Source organism: Patagioenas fasciata, chromosome 3 (genome assembly GCF_037038585.1).
Source record: "Patagioenas fasciata isolate bPatFas1 chromosome 3, bPatFas1.hap1, whole genome shotgun sequence".
Taxonomy (NCBI): domain Eukaryota; kingdom Metazoa; phylum Chordata; class Aves; order Columbiformes; family Columbidae; genus Patagioenas; species Patagioenas fasciata.
The window spans coordinates 92,616,854-92,641,894 of NC_092522.1; the positions used below are offsets into that span (position 1 = coordinate 92,616,854).

A 25,041-nucleotide genomic window follows, 5' to 3' on the forward strand; every position below is an offset into this window, starting at 1 on the left:
TGTACTCATTCATTGCAGAGCCACAAAACTTCCAAATTTTTTAAGATGCAGTTTTGTTTAAAAAAATAATTAATTAGATTTAACTACAACACTGCAATTTAATTTCTTGTTTAAAATATTCCAATTGCACCAGTAGATGAATTTGGAAATATTTATGTTGTCTGACTCTGGTACAAATTTCTTGTCCCTTAATGATTTTTAAATGACAACATTACATTGTACAACCTTATGATCAAACTAAACACACTAAAAATATTGTAAATGCACAGACTATTTCCCAGAGTTTCATAACCCACCACGGACCAGTAGAAGTTGGGACTTCTTTTGGTCTAGCGATCAACACGCTACTTTCAGTGTATTTGTAAACCCAGTAATATAATGACTTTGTTCTGAAACAAAAACATAATTACATTTTTAATTTTGTTTTCTCTGTGAGATGGGCTTCCTTTGGAACTTTCTTCCAAGCACTTAGTAAATGCAACGAGCCTGCCATTGGCTTCTTCAAAGGAAATTTTCACAAAGAAGTCAGAAATATTATTTCTAATACCAATGTCAGTAATTATTTTTTCAAATATTGAGTTTGCATGAGGATCAAGACCAGTTTCAAAAATCAAAATTATGTACTGTTCTTCTTGACCTACAAAAAGGCAGAGAGAAAATTATTCATTTAGACACAAAATATGTTGCAATTATAAACAGATTTCAAAGATACGTGGGCCAACAGGTGCACACTGCTGACAATACATCCAAGCAGTAAAACACATGTACGTAGATGATAGAAAGATGAACTACCAAACCCTTCTACCTATATACGCAAAAAAGAGTGCATTCAATTTCAGCCTTAATGCAGAAATGTTAATTATTACACCTCCCACATTTTTAAGACACTGAATGCAAAGCCAAAATGTATTTTGAAGTAACAGCTTCTCTGCTTACTGACACTAAGAGTCCATAATCAACACTTTATCTTACTACAGTTCCTATCCTATTGTTTCAATACAATTTCATAAATTACATATACAGCACAATTTCCTCTCTTTATAGGGAAACACCACATGCTAATTTCTCCCAGGTCAGCACTAAGAAATCCAGAGCAGCTCTCTCAAAAATCAATCATGATACATCCACCTGTGGAAGTTCCCTAGAAAAGCAGAACGGTATTAGGAATGTAGATGGGCTTTTGTGGTCTCAATTTTTATTATAAAAATGGCTTTCATTGACTTAAGTCCTTCAAAATCGACATGGTATTCCATTTTAAAAATTTCATTCTGCTTTTCTCCTACTTTGAAATAGATGTGACTGCAAAAGGGGAAGGAAGAAAGAGAGAACTAAGACAACATATATATATCAACTTTAAAAAGAAACAGTATGATACTCCATGATTCAGGTAGATTCATGGTCTGTTCTGATGCTAGAAGGCTACAGTACAAAACATTATTGCTTTTTGAAAATTTTACATATTCAAGTCACTACAGTATATAAGCCCAGAGGTCCCCAGCCTTTTAGCTGAAAAAGTCTGTAAGAACCACTTTTACATGGATATACAGCACTGACATCTGTATGGCAACTCTTTCAGCCAACAGAAATTCTCAGAAACAGTGACAGGTTGAAAAAAATACTGCTTTACTTTGGGGTAGCTAGCAAGTGAGACACAAAACTTAAACCATTGCTTAGAAACCAAATTGAATACAATACTGATGGACTGAATTTCAAACCCACTGTTTCCACTCTTCAATGGGAACATAAGCATGATGCTTTTTTAAAAAGTGCATAGAAACTGTATACCACGTATTAAAAGAACAAATTTCTAAGAAAACTACTCTTACTGATTCTGGGCACTTGTTGGGTACAAAAGTAGAAAAACCTGTAATGGTAATTTCACAAAAGAAACAGTTAATTTTCTCTGATCGGATTTCTGTTACCATAGAAACAGAAATCTCTTCAAGATCGCTGATCTGCTGGCAACCAGTTTTCATTTCCAAGTAGTATGCATCTGAACAAGAAAAGGAATTTCAAATGCCACAGGAAAAAAAAAATCTTCATCTCCTTACACAGATAAAGGGATCTCACCATCTAGAAGAGCAAAGCCCTGCTTTCAGGTCCTGTGACATAAACCAACCAAAACCCCTTTGCCCCCTGTGAACATTCTGTGAATAGAATACAGACAGGAGCTCTCTCATGCTTACTCTTGCTAGCCCTAGTAAATCCTGTATTTCTTTTGGTACAGTGGCTTAGCTTCAATGGGTCAGCCTACACCTTAACTAAAAGTTGGAGAAAGTGAGTTAGATTAATCAGATATTATATAAATACCATCTGCTTACAGCACCTGAAAAATAAAAAAGCAGTAAGTTGCACTAAGAGGAATTTTCTAGGCAGAGACACACTATTGCTTACACAGTTGAAGATTCAGGCTTAAAGCAATTTCCTTGCTCACAAAGCAAATAGTAACTGTGTCATCACAAAGTCCTCAGAAGTATAAAGTACAATAAAGCAGTTGGGTATAAAACCAGCCCAGAGTCACAGCCTCAGAGGGAAAAGCTGGGGGGAGAAAGGCTGAGAGAGACATGGAAAGGGAAAGATTTCTCACTGGAGAACTCAGAAGGCTTTTCCTTTTTTCATCTGTGAACACCTGTGTTCATGTGGGATCTAATGCCTATTCCCACGATTGTCTCTAGCTCCCCTGCATGCTCTCCAATTACTTTTGTAACTATAATATTTCTTACAGCTCACACTTCTTATAGGAGCTGGATGATATTAATATAACAGTATTATATGTTCTGAACTGCCCTTCCCTCCTGGGAAGGTGATAGTTCCTGAAAAATATTAATACTACACCTGTCTCAGCCAACGATGCCAGTTCTGTTCTTTAGTGCACTCAGTCATGATCCAAAACATTTAAAATAAAGTTAATAGTAGACTAAAATTGTTTTACTTACTGTCTCCTTTACATTCGTACCAGACATTATCTTTACTCATTTTCAGTTGGTCTCTGAGGCTACTACATGTTGACGGTACTGTTTGTAGGAAAACTACTGGTAATTTTCGGACACTACACCATTCACATTTGGTAAGTTCTGAAGTTTTCAAGTTAATATCTCGGACATCATTTTCTGATTCTAGAAGAAAACAATGACATTATATTAAATTATAGTAAAAATATGCAGGTTTCCCTTACACCTTCCCCCTGGATTTTAATAAGAAATCATTAAGAAAGCTTTTCAAAAAAGTTTGAAATTAACATGTATCCAGGAGGTGTTGTCTGTTAGTATCTCAAAAGATGAACTGAACTCTACTGTCACCTGTCAGGAAAGTAATCATAAATTAACTGTTTTTTTCTGGTCAAGTTTTACCTGGTTTTTATTGCACAGAAAAAACACGATTTCCAGTGACAATTTAAATTTGCAACTATAACTATGACATATTTTACAATAGGTTTGTAAAACCTTCTTTGTAGATTGATCTTTGACCAAGTTCCCTCATGAAAAACAACTTTACAATGAAGAGGCAAATAAACATATGCAGAGAAATTATCTGATTGTCTGAGGAAACCACAGTACTGCTCTAAATTTACTACAAAAGAGAACTGTCAGCAACACGGAAAATTTTAAACACTACATCTGATGTTGCCCATGTTGAGTTCTTAACAGCTTTTACTGAATTACACAAATGGAAGGAAAAAAGAAGTCAAAGTTCTTCGAATCAGTGAAAAGTCCCAAAAGTTCAATGCCAGCAATTATTTCTAGATCAGAAAAATGGTTAACGGTAGGCACTTCAAGCTTTAGTTAGGGGCAGCCTGCACCAGAAGAACTATAGCCCCTTACATAAAGAACAAGACAGGATAGAGGGAGAAATGCATACAACATAAAGTCCTTCTAATAAAAATATCATTTTCAAGACAACTTCTACAGCAATTCAGCCAGGATGAAGGTGAAGAACTAATGACTCAGTTGCACACTCACCACAAATTGCTCATTTCTGCTATGTGCAAATTTTCTGTCAGTACAATCATTTTGCTTGGAAGAGACCCTCAAGATCATAGAGTCCAACTGTTAACATAACAGTAAATCACGTCCCTAAGAACTTAATCTATGCATCTTTTAAATGCCTCCAGGTGTGGCGATTCAAGGCAGAAATAATGCAAAATCATTTTGTTTTTTATTCACCAGGCAGTTAAGGTCAAAATTATACTCTCAATTTTTTTTCCTGACTACATCCAATATAATTTATTACATACATAACAAAACCAGAATCATTATGATTCACCTGTTAATTTCTTTGACAAAGTTACTTCATTCAAAATACATATATATATAGAGAGAGAGAGAGAGAGAAAATTAACAAAAAAGGAAAGATGTACTCACCTTCTTGACTGTCTAGGCGTATTTTGATATAATCCAGGCAAAACTGTCAAAAGGCAACACAATAGTAAGAATACACTTCTTTAAACCAAACAAAAATTGACTTAATGCCTTTTAACTGTTAATAAAACTATTTCAATTGGCTAAGTACTTAAATAACGAAAATTTTAAAATAAAAACGTCGTCTTCTTTTTTTTAAGTGGACATTTTACCACAACTTAAGGAAGCAAGTATATTCTTTACTCTTCGTTGTCACTTTGGTCATATTGACTGTTGAAATTTGAGAACACTCCTAAGTGCCTTGTTTTCAAAAAAGATTTAGAATACTCTGAAACATACCACAAATTACAGGAAGAAAAAAAAATCTTCAAAACATTATGTTTTCAATTAGTATTTAAGCAAATCAAACAATAGGGTTTTGCAGAGAGTTGGAAAGAACAAGTAACACCTCTCTGCTATTTACGTGCTTACACCAGGAAGAAGTATGCATTCAATCTGGTTCGCTACATACAACTAACATTCAATGTCTCCTTGAACGTCTTCATGTAACTTAGAAGGTAAACAAAAAAATTGTTCTACAGAAGAAAAACTGTCCACCTGCAGACATGTTTCTTACTCTTACCTATTAATATCCACTTTTTTGGTAACTGTTGCCTTCAGTTTTCTTAACAAATGCACGCTAATCCATAAGCCCCCACAACCAAGTAAAGAGAGTTGTGAAGGGTTTTGCAGGCATGATATTTCTATTAAACATGAGAACTACATTGCATGTGTTAGTACTTAACAGTATTCTGGGATTCTTTGGGAATCACAGCCTCTGAAATTAGAGACAAACTTACTCTTCACAGATTCAGGCAAAATATTACATTGTTCAAAAATGAAAACAACGTCCATCACAAACTGAAAGGAGATTTGTGAAATATTAAGTTTACTTACAATCACAGGTTCCACTACCATTCTTCGTAGTGTTCCTATTCGTATACTTCGACAGTTCAGAATGACACTTTCACAGGAATTTTGATAATTTAGAGGTACAGTCTCAGTTACAATCTCTTGAGAAATAATTTTACGCCGTTTTACTGGAGTGTTAGACACAATGTTCCCAAACTGAAAAGCAATTTTCAAGGTTTCAGAATGTCTCACTAAGATTTATTGCTAAAAAAAGCTAATAAAAAACTAGTGACTAAATTTTCAGCTAGTTTTCTGTTGGTCAACAGCATCTACCTCAATCATATACAGAAGGCAGAAATTTCCTAAAGGACTTTTTGGAACACCTGAAGATGATAATATTGCTAGATTCAAGAAAAAAGCTGACAATTACAGATATTTTGTTAACATTTCCAAATCACAACTAGTGCTTCTAAAATTGCCAGAACTAATCTAGTTTTCACCATTTTGAAACACTGTGCATTCTGACAAAACAAGGTTATTTTTAATATATTTTGTTTATTTATATTAAAACACTAATGCTGTAAGATCACCACAATGTTGTTGGTGGTTCTGTTGGTTTTTGTTCTGGTTTGTTTGTTTGTTCTTATCTTCAGTTTTTATTAGTCCAAGCTTTTGGTGACTGAAAACACTGTATCATTACTGAAGCACAGTGCGTTACCATATTAGCATGAGTAGAATCTTCAAGAAATACAAATAAATAAGCCCTACCGAAATTCCTTAAAGCAACTCTACAGAACTATTAAGATGTTTTTAGGACAGATTCCAGGGTCAGAAGACTAAACACTGAAAAGCGGCCACGTGGAGTTTGGCTCCAGTTCAAGAAAGTCTCTAGAAGCCGACTGAAGCCGTAATCTCAATGAAGGCTCCTGTTTCCCAACAGAACAATCTTACCAAAACCTATTAAAATGAAAGCTGACTGATAGCCATCAGACTAACATATTTATTTGTTGTATTGCTTATATTACTTCGTTGAAAGATTTTCTGTACGTTAGTCTTTGGTATTTATATTGTTTCCTAAAGCTGTCCATTAATAAACATACTTTTGGGTTACAAAATACAATTAAACTCCCACAGAAAGACATTTTAAGGGATTCAACATTTCTATTAGGACTAAATCTCAACAATTATTTCCATGTCCCTAATCCCTAGCCTATCTTGACCATAATTCAAAATATATTACTGGATGCTTCATTTAAATGCAGTGGAGAAGGCAGAGATTTTAAATCCCTGTAATTAAAATATTTTCCTAGGACTCTTATTGAAGGCAGCTTTTCATTTTTTGTCTGCTGGACTGGCTAAATATTATTAAGAGCTCAAAACTCAAATCACAAACAGTAAAACTGTAAACATTAAAGTGGTGCTATGTTCAGGGAGCTGCTTCAGTAAAGAATTAATGACTATTTGGAGAGAAAAACAAATGAACAAAGCTTCTTAAAGCTTCCATCATATCTGACAAAAACACTGTGATTAACAGTGAGAATTCTTGGTAGCTTCACTGAAACAATGCAGAAATTGCATTAAATTTTACCAAAAAAAAATCTGCTTCCCTTGCTTTCAAAAGCAAGCTCTTTTCTACTTTTTTTCTAAAACATGCAGTTAATTTCCAATGTTACAACTGGTTCTTAATCACCAGTGAACAGGAACATATGGATACACAAAGGAAAACATATGGGTTTCATACGAGTTTCAGAAGTCTGAGACACCAGTGCCTTCACAATGCAATGTTTTCAATTAATCGAGCACATAACGCCAGAATAAGTGAAATTCAAAACTATTTACCATCCAAGCTTTCAGCCCCACAGCTTTATGTAGGCTAAAGGTTCACAGCTTTATATTGAAAGTGGTGACTAATTACACACCAAATTATAAACATCAATAATTTCAGCAATTACAGCACTAGAATGTTGGCTTCTGAATCTCAACGTAGCACATAGGTTTTGTCATCATTACTTAAGTGTTCTAACTCAGAAAACACACAGGATTTGAGATAGCAAGTGGAAATGTGATCAGACACTCTTGTTGAACCAAAGTCACAACAGTGAAATGGGACAAGTGACCCAAGAATTGTTTTAATCGGCACTATTAATTCAACACCAGTTGCCACAGGGAATTTATACTTCTTAATGGCTCGCTATTGAGGCGGTTAAGTTTCTACTATACCATGAAAGCTGTCCCCTTTGACAGCACTTATGGAGTCTGCTCACGGTGCGTTTTTTGTCTTTGTTTATCCAATTCTTGCACTGGTATTGAACTAAAAAAAAAAAAAGCCCCATGATGAAATCCTTCAAATAAGTGCTATTAATTGGGACAGTTGTCAAAGTATTTTCATTCTAAAGAGCCACTATTCTTCCCAGTGTCTCTTTTTCATGTTTAACTTTGAATGTCCCAAGTCTTACCAGGCAACGGCTGGTACTGACATTCTTCTGCAAACTAAGTAGGCTCTTGAGTCTCAGAGGGATACCCTGCCAGTCTCAAAGAGTATACATTCAACACAGAAGCATCTATGCTAAAAGCATAATTCAAATAATTATGAATGCTTGTAAAAATATAATGAACATATTTTCTTGTTTCCAGTATTATGTAAGCAGACATACTACTTGATGACCTGCTAAGTAAGAAAAACAATCAAATATAGTCAATTTCTGACAATGCCAAGAAAAGCCTTGACATTTTCCACTTAAGATTTGATTTTTTTTTTCTTTAAACAAAGTATTAAATTAGTACCTGATCTTTCATTCTTGCTTTTCTTGGTAGTGTGACTGCAATTTCTGTATCTGTTGTTATACTACCTATTCTCTGTTCTATTCCACAACTGTTTTCCTTTAATGCTGCTTCCACCTTTCCTGTAGAAGGAGCTGGGGAGGAGCGGGCTGAATCTGCAGGACGAGGTGAAATGCTTTCCATTCTCCTAGTGCTGCCACTATCCTCCTCCTCATCATCATCACTAGACAAAACAACTAAACAGAAAATATTAAATTCTCAACCACTACATTTTTCTACAAAAGAAATTTCTTTTCAAGCAATAGCTTAGAAGTAATTTATGTAAGTGTCCTGCAGCGCCAAAAGAAGTCCACATTTATCATTACATTATGTTTTTATTAATGTTTATCTGCAATCTGCTCACAGGCACTCTCTATTTTTCACAACTAGCTATACAAGAAACAGGTATCGTTAAACTACCTCTAAACACAGAAGTAAAGGCATACATTTCATGGTTCAATGAAGAATTGACAGCTAATAATACAACTAAAGAAAAATCGATAAAAAATGATGACTGGAATTGTTCAAATCAGTAAGACAACATGGTCTAGTAAACTAAGCATGAAACTAGAAACAATTTTCCAAACTCCAGTTCCTTCAAGTTTATAAAGTAATTAGAGTTTACACAAAGAAAGTACAAAAATTAACATTTTGCAAATTATGAAATTTAAATAAATTAGAAAATCTTGATAGTGTTCAGATGTGTAGCTCAAAAGGAAAAATGGAAAAAATATAAAAGAAAAATCAAAAGACTGTCTTTCCCTTTGGGAGAATGAATGATGAAATTCCGCTGAGAGTGTGGCTTTTTTAACTATAAAGTGCGAGTTTTTCTAAAAAGGAATAAATAAAAAGAAGATGCATGAAATGTTTTTTGTTCTCCCCAGTGTTCATTTTTATCAGATAGTACCTCAGTGTATGAAAAGGAAATTATAAAAAGGTCTGTCCCCCTTCCCCATGAACACACCCACAAAAAAATTCAACGCAAAATCAGTAATGTAAACTTGAAAGGACAGTTCCTTCATTACACGATATTTTGAGTTTCCAGTTTACGACTATATCCATAAAAAGGTACTTACTTGGATCATTTAGTTCAGATGGTCTTGCACTCCTTTGTCTTAAGCTTCCTGTAATTTTAGGGCTTTTTGTCCCAGTTATAAGACCAACTTTTCCATTCTGTCGTAACATAGAATGTCCTACAACTTCATTATTACTCAGCAGAATATCCGCTGGGCCTTTCCCAACAGCAGAACTATAAAACTTCTTTGTGCTGAACCCTGTACCTGAAGATTTTTGCCCTGTTGAATTCTGATGTATTGAAGAACGTGATAAAGATCCCACAGGTTCACTTAATGTCACAGTTTGTCTGGGGACTCGTTGCAAATCCTTTTGAGGAGCACTTTCACAATGTCGGCATTTGGTCTGATTTTCAATTGCCCGCCCACAATTTGGACAATCAGTCAAATAATCATTTTGTTCCAAAAGCTAGAGGGGACACACACACACAAAATCAGTAACCGTATAAAGATACTATTTCCAAATCTTACATTTAATTTCTGTTCAGAATTAACAACACTGTATTAGCAATTACAGTAAACAGAGAAAGCAAACATTAAAATACAGTTTGTTTTTTTTCATTTAAGAAAATGAAAATGTTCTAAGAGGAACAAATACCATTTGTAGACATTTTTAAAAAGTGATTGGTGTTGGACAATTCAGATTTTCCTTCTTGCCTTTTTTCTTCCCATTTGTAAAAGGCCGCACACTGTTCAGATATACACACACACACATATATATATATCAGCAAGAAGCTCCAGTTACATCATTTCTATAAAAATAGTTTCATTGGATGAAAATAAAGTAACCTAAGGATCCACAGAACAATGCTGAATAGGAAAAGAGGCAATCTCCTAGTTCATAAAGTTCCTTAGTCCTCCTAAGATACCTTCTAATAGTCTGGGGCAAAGCATACAGAAAAAACAGCATTCCTCAAAACAACAATAACAAAAAAGGGGAGAGAGAGGGGAAAAAAAGAAAAGGAACTACGTTGTTCTAGAATCCAGTATCTCAGAGAAGTAAATGGGACCTGAGGAAAAGGAGTTCTCCAAACTTTCAAGAGAAAAGCAGGGGCTACAAAGGAAAATATATCCTATCACTGCAAAGACAGAGATGTGTTCTGTTTCCTCACATGTACTAGGTCTCACTTAACTAAGTATCACAAGGGCAGAACTTGGCCTTCTAAGTCTAAGGCATTCAATACTAACACATAAGCTACTGAATGTGTACTGAGTTGAATACGAGACACATCTACAACTGAAATTTAATCTACGTTATTATGTCATTTGAGGTCAGTGCTCCAGGAGACAACAAATGTACTGTGAACTACTGAAAAAAAAAATACCCACATCCCACCAACAACTTTTTGAATCTATTTTCAAAATCTAGCTACTACAATTTGCACTTCCCACCCTCATCCATGAACACCTTTTCAGTAAAGAGGACTACTTAAGTAGATGAGCTCTACCTAAATGTATCTGCTTTATGACTTGTATAATACAGCATTTTTTTAAACTTTGAAATCTGCAAAATACGAATACTCTGCCCTATCTCTAAAATAACATCAATTTATTGTACAACTGAATGCCTGTTTCCAAAATATGCATCAACTTTTATAGTTAAACAGAAGTTTCCATGTTTTTAAAATTTAACCCACCTTTAACTGAGTTAAGCATTTTTTTGTAGAAGACGGAGTCGAATCAGACTGATATGAATTGCAGTGACGTTTCTGTTGCACCTTTCTCTTAATTTCAGATTCTGATTCGGACTCTTCTGTGTTTTCCATTGTACTGTCTAGGAAGGAAAAAGTGCAAAAATGTTAACAAGAAATGTCTACTAATATGCCATTAAAATTACAATCAACTTATTTCTTCACATACACCAACTTGAACTAAACATAAACACCTTTTTAAACACGCAACAAACTACACTGATTCAAGCACCTCATGATTTGTTGCATGAATAAGAAAAAATTGCTCAAAGTAACTTTGAAAATGTTGTTTTATTAATACTATTTCAGTGTCTCTTGGTGCCAATTTGTACCTTAGTATATTTGGAGGAGGCTTTGGACTCTGAAATCTATACTAAACTTCACTAAATTAGAATGGAACATCTGCTATGGAAAGTAGAAGGGGATATGATACATGATGCTGATGGTAATTTTCACTAAAGGACTGCATTTAGAATAACTGGAAATGTTCAGTGTAATCAGGGTTTATTCCTTCAACAGAAGACTCAGCAGTACAGTGAACTATCTTGCCATATCCTGTTTTATTCTGGCTCATTCATTTAAATACTGGAAGACTGTAAGAGAAAATAAATCCATAATCTACTTTAAACCTAATCAAGTACAGACTGAGATTTTCTCAGAGTGAGATTTTGTTTTAAGAAATACAAGAATGCTGTAATTCAGTTTAATTTAAAGGTGCTATTTACATTCCCTAGTTTAGTTGCAGTCTCCATACTGGAATTTTTTTAAGTCTGTATTTTTTAACAGATATAAAGACGTTTTCAATATAGATACTAATAGTCTCACAAACATTCTACTATTAGAAGACACCTCAAAACTAAAGAACCACTTGTTTCCAAAAAAGAAACAATACTAAGTGAGCTTTTTCTAAGTTCTACTTAACATTAACCTAAAAAAGGCACAGCAGAATACCTGGCTGGTGTAGATGGCTAAGCAGCTGAATAGCACCTTTACAGTATGTATATCCTTACTGACAAAGCTCAACCAAACACAGGGATTTTCATTTTCCAAATTCCACAATTTCCACACCTCAAGGCAAATTATATTTTCCCTCTTGCATCTCCATCAATACTCCCTAACCAATAATATAAAAGCATACTGAAGCTGAGCCACAGGGCAGTGCTGACTCTCACTCTTCTACTCACTACCTCAGTGCCCGAACATACTTCATACCAAGTGTTATTTAGCATGCTACTTTTTGCACATACTAACAGTGCTAAACAGCACTAAGTAATAGTTCCTTGTTGATAGTTCACAAACATGCTGGGGGCTCAAGCTCAGACTTCATGATCTCCAGAGATCTGTTCCAGCTCCAAGAGTTCTGTGATTCTAAATTTACCCAATTTCATTTGTTTTTAAAACTGCTGAAGCCTAATTTAAAATTAATTATAACATGATTGAATAGGTTGCAGAAATTTGTCAAAAAGAGCAAAATCCTCCCTTCATGCACAAACTTGTATAAATCTAGAATAACATGATATAAGGATACAAACAAATATGCTGAAGGTTACACAAAGTTTGGCAACACATCCACCTGAAGCAGGTATTCAAAAATTATTCTGCTTAAAAGATATGAAAACTCTAAAGATCACTTACCCAGTCCTTGAGACTGTGGTAACCTAATGTGGTCTACTTCTACTTTCTGAAGCTGAGGAGGGTATTCTTTTCTGGAAAATAAATCAGATGTACAGTTGTTCTTTTGACAGACACTATTTTAATTTAGGCATAGTTATACATAAACAAAATAAATCTGAAATGTATCTGAAAGCTACAAATAAATAACTTCTCCTATTACATGCTATTTTTACACTTAAAATTACCACAGTGCCAGGAACAGCTATCGTACAGGTCTTAGAAATGTTTCTGATCTAAATGCCCTTTGACAGTAACGAATAGTTCAGGAGTCTCTCACAGCCTGTATCTTCTCTTCCTCCTCATTCATAAAGTATAAGATAGGTACTTTCAAAATCCAAAACCAGGAACAGCTACTATTTTAATATTAAAGTAGATTCCACAAGTTCCACAACTTAAATCAAACCAACCAATCAACAAAACAAAAATAAATAAACAAAAAAAGGCAAGAAGAAAAGATGCAAAACAGAGGAAAGAGAGCTGATACCAAAAACTGTTGTGGGAAAAAAAAAACAACAAGACAAGAGAAGATATAGTTTCTCTATATTAGTTTTAAAAATATAATAATACAGACAAATTAACGGATAATCAAACTTTTGTTGGTATCATTTGCATAATACGCATTTCACAGTTTTTTGTGCAAGCTAATGCAATATAAATAATTATAGTGACATTTTTTGAGTCTCTTGAAACATATTTTCCATTTACACACAAGCATGTCAAATTGTGCTACTGTGAAATTAAGATTCCTGGAGCTCACTGTATCTCAGTCACTACTTATGGCAGTTCTCTTCCTCAGCTGCCTGATCCTGCTCCGCAGCTGGAGATAATTGTCCCTGTTATAACACATCTGAAACAGAGGAGGCCTTGCCAACAACCTCAGCAGAAACTGCCTTTATTGGCAAGTCAAACCAGTGCACTGGCCTGCAAATGGGTCACACCATCCCATACAGCTTCTATTGATTACAAGGACATCAACCCAGAGCAAAGGGGAAAACAGAACAGCTGCAGGTGCTAACATCTCAAACTAGCAGCTACATTTTGAGGATCCACCTGACAAAAATTTGGCTATGGCTGAAGTAGACTTGAGCACTATGCAGAAGTTTTCATTTCTTTCAGCACAGCATTTTCTAATGCACCAAATTATAAAACCTTTGAATTGTCTTCATTGAATTTTCTTCATACTTCTCAGAGTTTTCCCATATTTTATTATTAATTAATATATGTGGAACAAGATTAATCTACAATGCCCTTTGGGATATTTCTTAACAAATCTGGCCCTCTGAATGTACTTAGCCCACTACTAAACACAAACATGTTTGATTATGTTGAGGGGCTGCAGCATGAAGGAAAACTCAGGCAGAAAGGATGGGCTGGTTACAAAACAGATGTCACAGTACTTCACCATGAGTGCCCACAACCACATCACAGATGACAGATTAAATAGTTTTTGTCAAACATGTTTCAAACAATCCTGCTTAAAACATTTCGTTTTAAAATTCAGATCACTAGGTATTACTTTAAAGGCAGAGCTCAAACTAATCATTACATAATGAGAAGCTGTTACTATCAAAACCAATCCTAATGACATTCTAAAGGGTAAATACCCTGTAACATCATTATATGAGATTTGAATAATATAAACTTTGCAGCAAGGATATGTGAGCTGTTGTCAGACATGCTATAGTTATCTTCCGGTTGTATTTCAGTAAGTCTTGAACATAACCATTGCTAGAAATTTTTTTCTCTAAATATTTTGAATATCAAACATTTAATTGATAATATTAAAACTATTTGGCATTTATCTGAAAACAGTTAAAACAATATGGTAGATTTAGAATACTAAAATTAATTTTAAAAATTAGTTTGACAATTCAAATTCTCTGGACATTTGTAAATTACTTTTTTTTTCTAAAAATCATACAGGTTAGTATGATGTTTGTAACATGCAAAAGGTATTTTTTTTTTAGATAACAAATTCAACACTTACCATATATTGCTAAATTATTTTTTGACAATAAATTGGAATACAATAGCATTATTTACCCCTGTCTGAATATTGTGTTATCAGGACAGATTTGATGCTTATTAAATGGCCAAACACTTGCAAGAATATGCAAGGGCCAGCATAAAACAAATATCTCTCTTCTCCTACAAGGTAAGACTTTTGCTCACAATGAACCAATAACACCCAAACCATCTAACAGAGTTTTACTTGGGTCGAAATTCGAGGTTGGGTTTGAAGTTGCTTTGAGTTAGAAATGAAAGTGAAGACAATTTTAAACACTACCTAGTTGTAGATTTCATCTGAAAAAAAATGCTTTCTTGGAGATAATAACAGCCCTCCCACATGAGGGCAGCAACTCAAAGCAGCTCCTCTTAGTTTCCTATCCTGAAAAACCCACATGCAAACAAACAGGCAGAGCTCACCACTACAAAATTTGGATAGATGACAAAACTAAGCCCCCTCCCAGCTCAGCCCAGTGTTTGTCGCCCTTTGAACAGCTGCAGATCTATCTGCAGATCTATCGCAGGTCTTAGTACACAGAGTGCTTTAATTGTAAGCGCAGAAACAGAATGGAAACTATTGTTTTGTTTTAATCGAACATGACACCAGGATTATTTGAATAATACAAAAGTTTTTATAAGAGATTAAAAAACATAAAGCACTGAAACCCAAATGCATTCTTGCTAAACACATCAAGATACAAGACTATCTATATACTGTGTCTAATAGAAAAAAATAAGAAATACAATACTGATTGCTGTTCCTGTCATCCTAGTAAATACTAAAAATACACTCTTTTTCTTCCTGTTGGTTTCCAAAAATATTTCTGAAGAGAATCAGATTTTGCTTGAAGAACAAAGCTCCGTGCTCAGAGATTATCTCACCCATTATAAGCAGTTATGATTTTAATACCTTTAAGTACAAGGGAGGTAGACCAGTATTTGATAAAAGCGACCTTAGGAACTAGGAAAGCTTCAAACAGCAAAACATGAATTACAAGACCAAGAAAGATCAGGCTCTTCCTGCAACACACATGATAAAAATACTGAGGTAGTCTGGACTGCAGACAGTCCTGAACTTTTGACACATCTTAAAAGTTAAACGGTACAGCATTCTTGACTAAACATGTTTTGCCCACACAGAATGGTGTCATTGATTTAATATTTTCAGCACACATTCAAGATTATTGCCATATTCCTTTGCTGATGGAATTGGACCTTACTGTCTTCACCTTGGGCTGGTAGACAGCCCTCTGCGACACCCTCCCACCAAAATGAAATTTTCTTATTAAAATTTCTTCTATAGAAAAAAAAAGGGAGAGACGGAGGGGGAGAGTGGGATGGGAGGAAACAACTCAAGAGATGAGGACAATTTCTGTCTATGCCAGAAATTAATAAACCTAAAGAAACATTTGGATCTGCTCATTTAGGGTACAGTGCTGTCTTAGAGCTTTCCAAACTACTCACAGTATGGTATAAGCCACATTGAACCCACCATGTATTGCAGAATCATCATAGACTCACAGAATAACAGGTTGGACAGGACTTCAAGGATCATCTGGTCCAACCTTTCTTGGCAAAGGCACAGTCTAGACATCCCCCTATCTCCATGATTTCTCAGAGGTTATGGCTTTACAATACCAGCCAGCTCTCTTAGCCCCCTCGAGTGGACAATGTCAGGGCCCATCAATGTACAGGGGTTGAGCTCCTGTAACAGCTCACATCCCACCTCTTCCATTTGCATCAATCCGGATTTTTGTTCTCAAGGCCTGGCACCCAACACTGCTGGTGAAGAAAATGCCGAGAACCTCTGCCTTTTCAGCATTGCTGGTGACTTCACCTCTCCTGTTTAACAGTGGGCCAACATTTTCCTTCTTTTTCTGTTTGTTGTTTACATACCTGAAGAACCCTTTCTTGTGGTTTTTAACATCTCTGGCCGATTTCAATTTTAGTTGAGCTTTTGCTTTTCTAACTGCATCTCTGCACACCCTGGCAATGCCCTTGTAGTTCTCGACAGTTATTCATCTGCTTTTCCACCTCTGGTATGCTTCTCTTTTGGTTTTGAGCAAACACAGAAGCTCGAAGTCTCCTGCTCCACCTACTTCCCTGACTTTCAAAGGGGATTAACGGTTTCTCTGTGCTTCCAGGAGAGTGTTCTTGAAAAACTCCAAGCACTCATTATCTCCTTTATCATTCACGTAAACTTTCCACAGAATCCCTCCCAACTGAGCTCTGAGTGAGCTGAAGTTTGTCCTTCTGACACCTAAAACCTTTGTCTTAGTAATAACCTCCAGTGTGGTCAGCAGGAACTCCACAATATTGTGACCACTGCAGTCAAGGCTATCGTTAATCAAAATATTACAAAGCAGGTTTTCTTAGTTTGTGAGTAGCAAGCTCAGCAATGCCATTCCTGGTTGGCGCATCTAACACTTGTGTGAGGAAGTTGTCCTCTATACATTCCAGAAACTTGGTGGATAACATGTGAACTGCTGTATTGTTCTTCTAACATGTCTGGATAGTTGAAGTCATCCATAAGAACCAGCTTCTGTTGATCTGAAGCTTGCTTAAGTGACCCAAGTACTGCTTCATTGGCCTTATCACCTTTGTCTGCAGGTCAGTAGCTAAGTTTCCCCCTGGAGACGGCCCCTCTGATCTTGAACCAGAGGCATTCAATAGGGCTTCCAGAATCACCGTAGTTGACTTGTATACCTTCAAGGTTCTTCTTAACATAGAAGGTGACTACTCCTCTTCTTCTTCCCTGCTTGTCTTTATGAAACAGCCTATAGCCTCCAGTCACGTGAGTTGTCCCACCATATTTCAGTTATTCCTACGATATCATAACTTTCCAACTCGATACAGAGCTCCTGGTATATATATACCTGAGGTGTATATACACTGAGGTTGGTCATTCTGGTTCTCCTTTTGGGAGGCAGGTAAGGAACATTTGTCACTGCTTTGGTTGGCCTGGCTTATTCCCCAGCTGGATGCAATGGAATGAGCGTTGACACTTCAGAACCCATCCCACAGGTCTTTCAGTTTAAAGCCCACCTCATCAAGTTGGCCAGCCTGCTGCGAAAGTTCGCCTTGCCTCTCCTAGACAGCTGGATCCCATTCTTCCCTAAGAGGTTATGGTCATCAAAGAGGCTGCACCAACTCCAAACTTTGTTGAGGTGTAGGCTCACACAAGAGCTGTGTTTAATGTGAAGCCTGGCTCTTTGAGTGGCTGCCTTATTCAGCCCTTCCTCACCCTGTGTCGCTATACTGCTACCTGCAGGTACATCACCGCGGGCAGGCTGTTGGTTTCTGTATCATTGCCCAAAAAACGAGTAAAGCATGATAAGAACTACCAAGCTGCTGAGGTGAGATTTACCTTCAGTGCGTCTTATAGGAAAAGCAGAGTACAAAAGTCAAAGGCCGAAAGAGAGAAGTAGCAGCACAGGGAACTGAGTTTTCAGTATGCACATCGGTAGCCCCATTTGGCCCAGAAAGTCAGCTGCACTTATCATGATGGTAATGATTAAAACTAAACTTAGCAGCTCCTGCCTAAATCATCCTGCTAGGACAGCAACATAGAGCAGGGAAGGAAAACAACTTATCTAGAAGTACTGGATTAAGAAGCAGCAGGTGACCCCAAGGGAAAACTACAATCGCCAGCATGTAGTTCAACCGTAGTCTTCTGTTACATGTAGTGCCAAATTAAAAACATTAGTAGCCAAATAGTTAACTAATAGCATAGATTCAGCACAAAGAAAAACAAGAAAAAAAATACTGGAAGTCAAAGCCCAGGCAGCAAGAGGATGATCAGATCCCTTCTTAGAGAGCCAAAACTAACTGCTGAGTATCTCTTTGATATTTAAGAAATAACAAAAGGTTGTAAAACAGAAAGGCTTGATTTTACTACTGAATTGGAAATAAATCTAGAAAATCCTGAATTCACAAAGAACAGATCTACACTAGATTTCTGTGTTATTTATATCATTATTGGTTAAACATTATATACACTGTTTAAATAATTCAACTTGATATCAAGTCTATACTGCCAAGAAACACCTACAAAGACAGGACATTTACAAAAGCTCCATTAATTCACTACTATCAACATTTCCACCAACATATAAATTTAAGCTATACAGAAAGAAAAACAAATGTATGGTATTTCACAGTGGTAACAAAATATTAACAGCAGTAAACCAGATGCAAAATAATTGAGAAATGAGCCTGAAATGACCAATGGAAAAACAGTGTGCCTGGTTTTCCTATATGTTTTCTGTTAATTGATTTAACATATGCACTTCATGAACAGAATGTACACACTAATGCAATAAAAACCTTTAATGTTATCCAAACCAAGCTGAGATGACAGAGTAAAAGCTTTTAAACACCTTACTCAGATATGCTTCAGAACCATTCTATTACACAAATTTGCTGCTCTACAAAAAGAATTATAACTTTCTCTGGAATTTATTTTCACGTAGGATATATAAATAGATAATTGCCAGTGGAAATGCACCCACAGTACACATTAACATGGCATTATTGAAAGGTGGATGTAAAGGTCCTTTTTTTGGTCAAAGGGACTAAGTGAAACACAAAAACAGAACAAAAACAATCAAGCCGCCTCATATATGATTGGTGGATTGAATATTCTTTAACTAGCATTGATAAAGCACTCATTCAGTTAATTTTCTTTATGCTCATTGCCATGCTCATTTAATCAACAGTGAGCTTACCTTTCCTTTCGGTCCAGATTGCTTAAAATATGAAAAAAGAAAAAAAAACATAAGATGCAAAGCCCCACATGAGTTGCACATCACTATATTAAAAAATTATTAAACATGAACTATAACTGTTTCATTGTCTCTTGCATTCACTGGACTAGTTTTCAAATGAGCATTATTATTTTTCACAGCATTTTTGTAACAGTAATTATAAATGCATAAACAAATGTTACTTCACAGATAGCAACAGTCAGTGGTCCAAATACTACTCTTTTTCCATCTGTAAATTTGATTAATTCTGAACTCAATCTGGTCATCTCAACTCACTGCAATGTAGAACCTGACATGACAGAATCCTAACACATGAATTAAGATCAAGCCTCATTTCCAATCCCCAATTGCCATGCAAAAAAAGATAAAACAAATTTACATAACAATTAATTTCCAACTATTCAAAAATACTGAAGTGTTTAAATTGAGAAAAAAAACAACCAGAAAGCACTACTTAAATATTTAGGAGACCACATGCAAACACCTACTGGATAGAGAAGGATAAACAGAAGCAACCTGCCTGAGTTTCTGGCTAAAAATAAACTCTAAAAATCTTTAAGAATTAGGGACAAATTTTCAGAAGTATCTCCTTTAACATTAAGGAATGTAGCTGGTGCTCACAACTCAGGTCTTTTGTATACCAAGACTGATCTAAAAATAGATATAACTAAGACCAGCATGACAACAACTCGAAAACAGTATCTTTATCTCTCCTGCCTTCTCAAAACTTGTAATATGGAATGCTGTAAGCTTTTAATGCGCATGGCTGTTCCTCCCAAATATCAAAAGCCTAACAAACTTATGTCATATACACATTACACTAACATTATTCTAAACCAGAACAAATTCAAACTGTTTCCTGTTTTACTTCAGTCAAATGAAACAGAGTAATAATATTACAGAGTAATATAAACACACTCTCCTTTTCTCAAACAGAACGCTCATAAGAACAGAGCAAACTAACTCTCTGTTATCCAGAGGAATGGCAGGATTGAAAGTAAACCAGGTAAGAAGGTAATCCTGATAATCCTAGAGAGTGCAGTATGAAAATACACTCAGTCTCCAAGGTGCTCTGGGTTCTGGGGAGACAGCAAAAGGAATTCAAAACTGAATGTGACCATTGTCACTTAGACTACGGTGGGGGCAATCAGTCAATGCTAAACCCCATGTCTGTGTGAGTCACATGTGAGTTTATAACTCCGGTCAGATTCAAACCATGTCTGTATGGAGCCACATCCAGTATCTTCATATCCTTGGCATAGTTAATATGTAACTTGGATTAACTGTTTACAGGTGCTGTAAAGAAGCCAACTGTTAAGAAGTGTAAACTTTAATGCTAAGGAAACTTAAAGGCAGGAAAAAAAAATCCAGAATGCCTGATACTGTACATTGTCATTACAAGAGATGCCTCACTTGCTTGTTTTAAAATCCCGTATTAACAAAATCCATCTAAAAGAATTCTCACTTTTGCATCTCCGAAAGGTTAAGAAATGAGAAACCTGGACAGATCCAGGAAAGACAACGAGCAGTGTCCCTATAAATTGCTTCATTCAGCTCAAGCGTAAGATTTGTTAGACATGCTGTACATACATGCTATTCCAATGCCAAGCATTAGAGAACCATCAGTCAATAGCGTAAGATAGAACTATGCATCCATGAGAGCAAGCAAAATAGTTTGAACCAACTACAACAATAGGCTAAGCCATAACTGACAATCTGTTGTATCAGAAGTGAATGAATTTTAATTTCATCCTCAGATACCACTAGAAAAAACCATAGATAATATTTATCAAAATACTATTTTGAAATGCCAATTTTGTCTGGAAACTTGCATTTTAAATATAAGTGCAACAGATATTCAGCCAGAATTTAACTTAACATGCACATGCAAAAAAGCCGAGAAAGAAATGAGAAATAAAGTACACAACACAAGCTCCAAATTCAACTTCATAGAGATTACAACTGAGTTTCATAATTAGCTTGCCCATGTGATACCATCCTCACTCAAAGAACGTAGTATAAATAACAGAATCTGTAATGCCAGTGCCAGAAACTCAATCTGCTCAGAACTAGTTTAATGTTTTTATTTTTGGTTATCCTTTCAATAATCTGCTATAGATTTAAGAACAATATGTTAGGTTAGTTCAGACTATTTTCCCTATGTTGTTATTGATCACCACACCGTAAAACAATTCTACAAATGCATATAATGTAAAAGAACATAACTTTGTTTTGTCTGTAAATTAGTATTGGAAAAAACCCCAACACCTTAGAAATAAATTTCCCTGCCAGCAGCTTTTCTTTGTCATGATAGCTACATTGAATTTTATTCTTGGTTTGCCACGCACATTTTCTGCATATACTCCTTTCTGAGGAAACACCACCAGAATTTCCTTTTAAACTCAGCTATTTTCTAAAGATAGTAAAAACTAGCAAAAAAAAAATCCCAAACTACTAAAAATATATGTAAAAAAATTACTGACTTTATATGCACTGGAATTTTGTAACATGAACAGTTTTAAATAGTCCTCTTCTGGTTTCTTTTTTTTTTTCCTAACACCTATTCTCATCTCATTCATAAAGCTCCATTCCCCATATGAAGTAGTCTTGAGATCCCCCTTTTTGTTAATTAAAAAAAAAAAAAGTAGTATTACAGGAGGTTGTGTCCTATTAATTTTCAATTTTTAAACTTGGAAATCGATTTAGAAGCTTTTAAAGAGTAGCCAGTTGGCAAAAGATACTAAAATTCAATATCCTTTGCACAGTTTCTCTAAAGTACACCCTCAGTCAACGAGGTCACATTCATTCTGACATCTTCCAGTAGCAAAACATGGCTCGGAATTGTTATGACTATTTTCTGCCTTTGAAATTCCTAAAATATTCTTAGCATAAGAGTTATTTGTCTGTTGTTCGTGTAAATTAACTACAATAACAACCGAAAACGTATTCAGAAACATTCAAGATGACTACTATCCAATTACTTCATGCAATATTCAGCTTGCTTGTATTATGCATTAGTTTGCTTTCTGCATGTCACACAAACAAAGAAGTTGCTACTTTTTTTTTTCTCCACATTACATTGTAGGCTTATAAAGAAGCAAGTCCCATAGCTGAGAAAGACAAGCAGGCAAATCTAACATCCCCTCAAAGTTATCTCCGGAGCAGACTCTTGCATGCTGAAGAAGCCTATGGCATTTAACTAGGTGAATCCATTTTGACTGGCTGTTTCAAACAACCATCTTACAGCTTAATCAATACACTAATATTACAAGAAGCAGCAGTCCCACATGGTTTTGCTTATTTCAAGTCATTTTAATCAGCACTGCAGATCAAGATTTAATCCCTCAGAATTACAAATAAAAAAAGTGAAAGGCAAGGGCATGAACGCTTAGAGATACTCTATGCATTCCTTAATGGAACATTGAACAAAAATATTCTAAAAAGGAGTGCATGTAAGAAGAAAAGAGCACAGGTGGTTCATCGTAAACCACACTGGCAGCACAAACCTCATCTTTCAGTTTAGTTCATGGGAAAAGTTCCACGAATCCTCCTTAGTCATCTCTCCTTGCAGTGGTGGGAAGAAACGTAAAGAGAGATCTCCACTGCATCCAGTGTTACTAAGGGGAAGGAAATGTCCATGCTATTTTCCAGTTACAACTGACAGTACAGTTTGAAATGGAAGGAAGCAACAATGGTGTAGGTCCTCAGGGACATGACTCTACAATCAATTTTTCAGTGTGTTTCTTCGACACCAGATTACCCTAATGCACTTTTGGATCACATCATTCATTCACATTAGTATATGGGCTTTTTTTTTCTGAAAGTAGCAAATGAAAGTGAGGGAAGTAGGAAGAAAAAGAGAATGATGCCTACATATGATCCCACCACCCCAAAAAATCTACACTAAAAACAGAGAGGAAAGAAGAGGGCAGAAGGAGGAGGCTTCAAATTGCTAATAGGATGAAGCACTCACATGGGCTGGTGGAAATCCATGAAATTTATAGACAAAAAGAGCTTTGAATGGGCAAATTTTGAAAGAAAATTCCTTAAAGCAATGGTTAACTCATATGTTTGTGACACATGTTGGGTGTGAAAAGCCTGTAGAAAAACCTGAAAAACCTGCATTTTATAGAAGTCTGATGTAATTTAAGTTTTCAAAACAATTAAGCTTAATTCAGAACAGCTGAGTAAGATTCCCCACTCTCCAGTCATCCACTCTAACAGCTATTTACATAAATGCAAAACTTTGCTTCTGTGAGATGTCCCAGTTTTTATGTTTTATTCTGTATTTACAGAATATATATGAATAACTGATTGATAACAATCTTTAGATGGACTTTACACAAGCCGGAGTTTCTGTGAATTAGTTTTTGATGACAATATTGTCAGTTATGCAAATTTCTACTGCATACCATGTTCGTCCATTTCAAACTATCTTCTAAATATATTTACATTGGCAGGTGCCCTCCTACTGAATATGTGTTACAGTGTGCTTTAAAATTAGTAAATTCTAATATTATAGAAATAGTAAGTCCTAAATGTAAGTTTTATTAAACTTTAGTAATTAAGATCAAAGCTCATGATCAAGAATGCACTGTGTTAGTTACTTATGTTTCCTTAAAACACTTCATAGCATAAGGAAAACCATTACATACAAAACCAGAAATAACTTTTTACAATGGGAACATCTGGAGAAACAAGTGTAGTCTTACCTTTGGGCTGCTGTTTTTACTACTGGTGTTTGTGCATGTGCATGATGAAAACGTCTACCATGTACCACAGTTACGGGACAAGACATATTTTGAGTATTTTCACTGTAAACATACAGAAAAATTGTTTAAGAAAAGACCCATGGATTTGCACACTTTCTCAGCTAAAAATTGTGGTGTCCTGCTTTTACAATAACAGCCATACAAAACCAAAAATCAACAGAGTATTTCTGAATCAGTAATACAACTTGTTGGGATCATCTGATAGGCATAAAGACATTAATTCCTATAATAAAACAGACACAGAAGAATACACAATTTTATTATTTTTCCTGGAAGCAAAGGTAAAGATTTTTAATAATTTTATCACAATCCAAAACACTGAACCAGCTCTCCTTTACTCAATCCCATCAGTGCAGAAAGACTTTGCCTTTTAAATTCATTATAGCTATCTATTATTAATATTATAATTCCTCCTATACATTTTAATAATACAGAATATTAACTTATTTAATATAACTTAAAGGACACAATACGTGAACAGACTGAAGTGCACATTCAGGAATTTCCCTCACCTTATTACTCACAAGGGAAAATAAAACTAGCAAATTTATGGATGTAAGATGGCTGGTAACTCAAACAACACATCTCAAAAAGAAAAGACAAGGATTCTCAGGTGCTCAAATATCTCACCAAGACTCTGCACAAAGATAGTATATTCACCAATGTCTTTTAGCACTTCTTTGGTTTCTTCATTTGTTGCCTTTTGACACTTTAATGTCATTACTATGCAAAACAAATAATTCTTCAGAGAACATTACTTGCCATTATCCTCTCTAGTGAAAGCTGATACAAAATACAGTAGATCAATAATACAGTACTGCTTCAAAGATCATCAGACCCTAACAATTATTCTGCATTCTTCCATGACAGGACACATAATACTACATTTGAAATGCTCAAAAAACATGCAGGTTTTCAGAGATAATGCAAAATGTTTGAAATTATGGATATACAACACTTAAATTTTCCTTGTAAAATTGCATGGAAAT

At 35.4% G+C, this 25,041-nt stretch overlaps 1 protein-coding gene across 6 annotated transcripts in view; it reads right to left on the reverse strand.

Moving 5' to 3' along the window:
• The window catches only part of SENP6 (SUMO specific peptidase 6), a 75,377-nt gene that overhangs the window by 18,682 nt on the left and 31,654 nt on the right, over positions 1–25,041 (reverse strand). For 3 of the 6 annotated variants that reach the window (XM_065833661.2, XM_071806849.1, XM_071806850.1), the window contains 10 exons: positions 23,993–24,094; positions 19,242–19,262; positions 12,469–12,539; positions 10,780–10,916; positions 9,146–9,551; positions 8,034–8,266; positions 5,295–5,465; positions 4,362–4,404; positions 2,937–3,116; positions 411–637 (listed from right to left, as the gene is read on the reverse strand). In XM_065833661.2, the coding sequence (XP_065689733.2) occupies positions 411–637; positions 2,937–3,116; positions 4,362–4,404; positions 5,295–5,465; positions 8,034–8,266; positions 9,146–9,551; positions 10,780–10,916; positions 12,469–12,539; positions 19,242–19,262; positions 23,993–24,094 (1,591 nt within the window). The remainder of the gene's footprint in view (positions 1–410; positions 638–2,936; positions 3,117–4,361; positions 4,405–5,294; positions 5,466–8,033; positions 8,267–9,145; positions 9,552–10,779; positions 10,917–12,468; positions 12,540–19,241; positions 19,263–23,992; positions 24,095–25,041) is intronic. The other 3 variants (XM_065833663.2, XM_071806851.1, XM_065833662.2) reach the window with 2 other exon arrangements.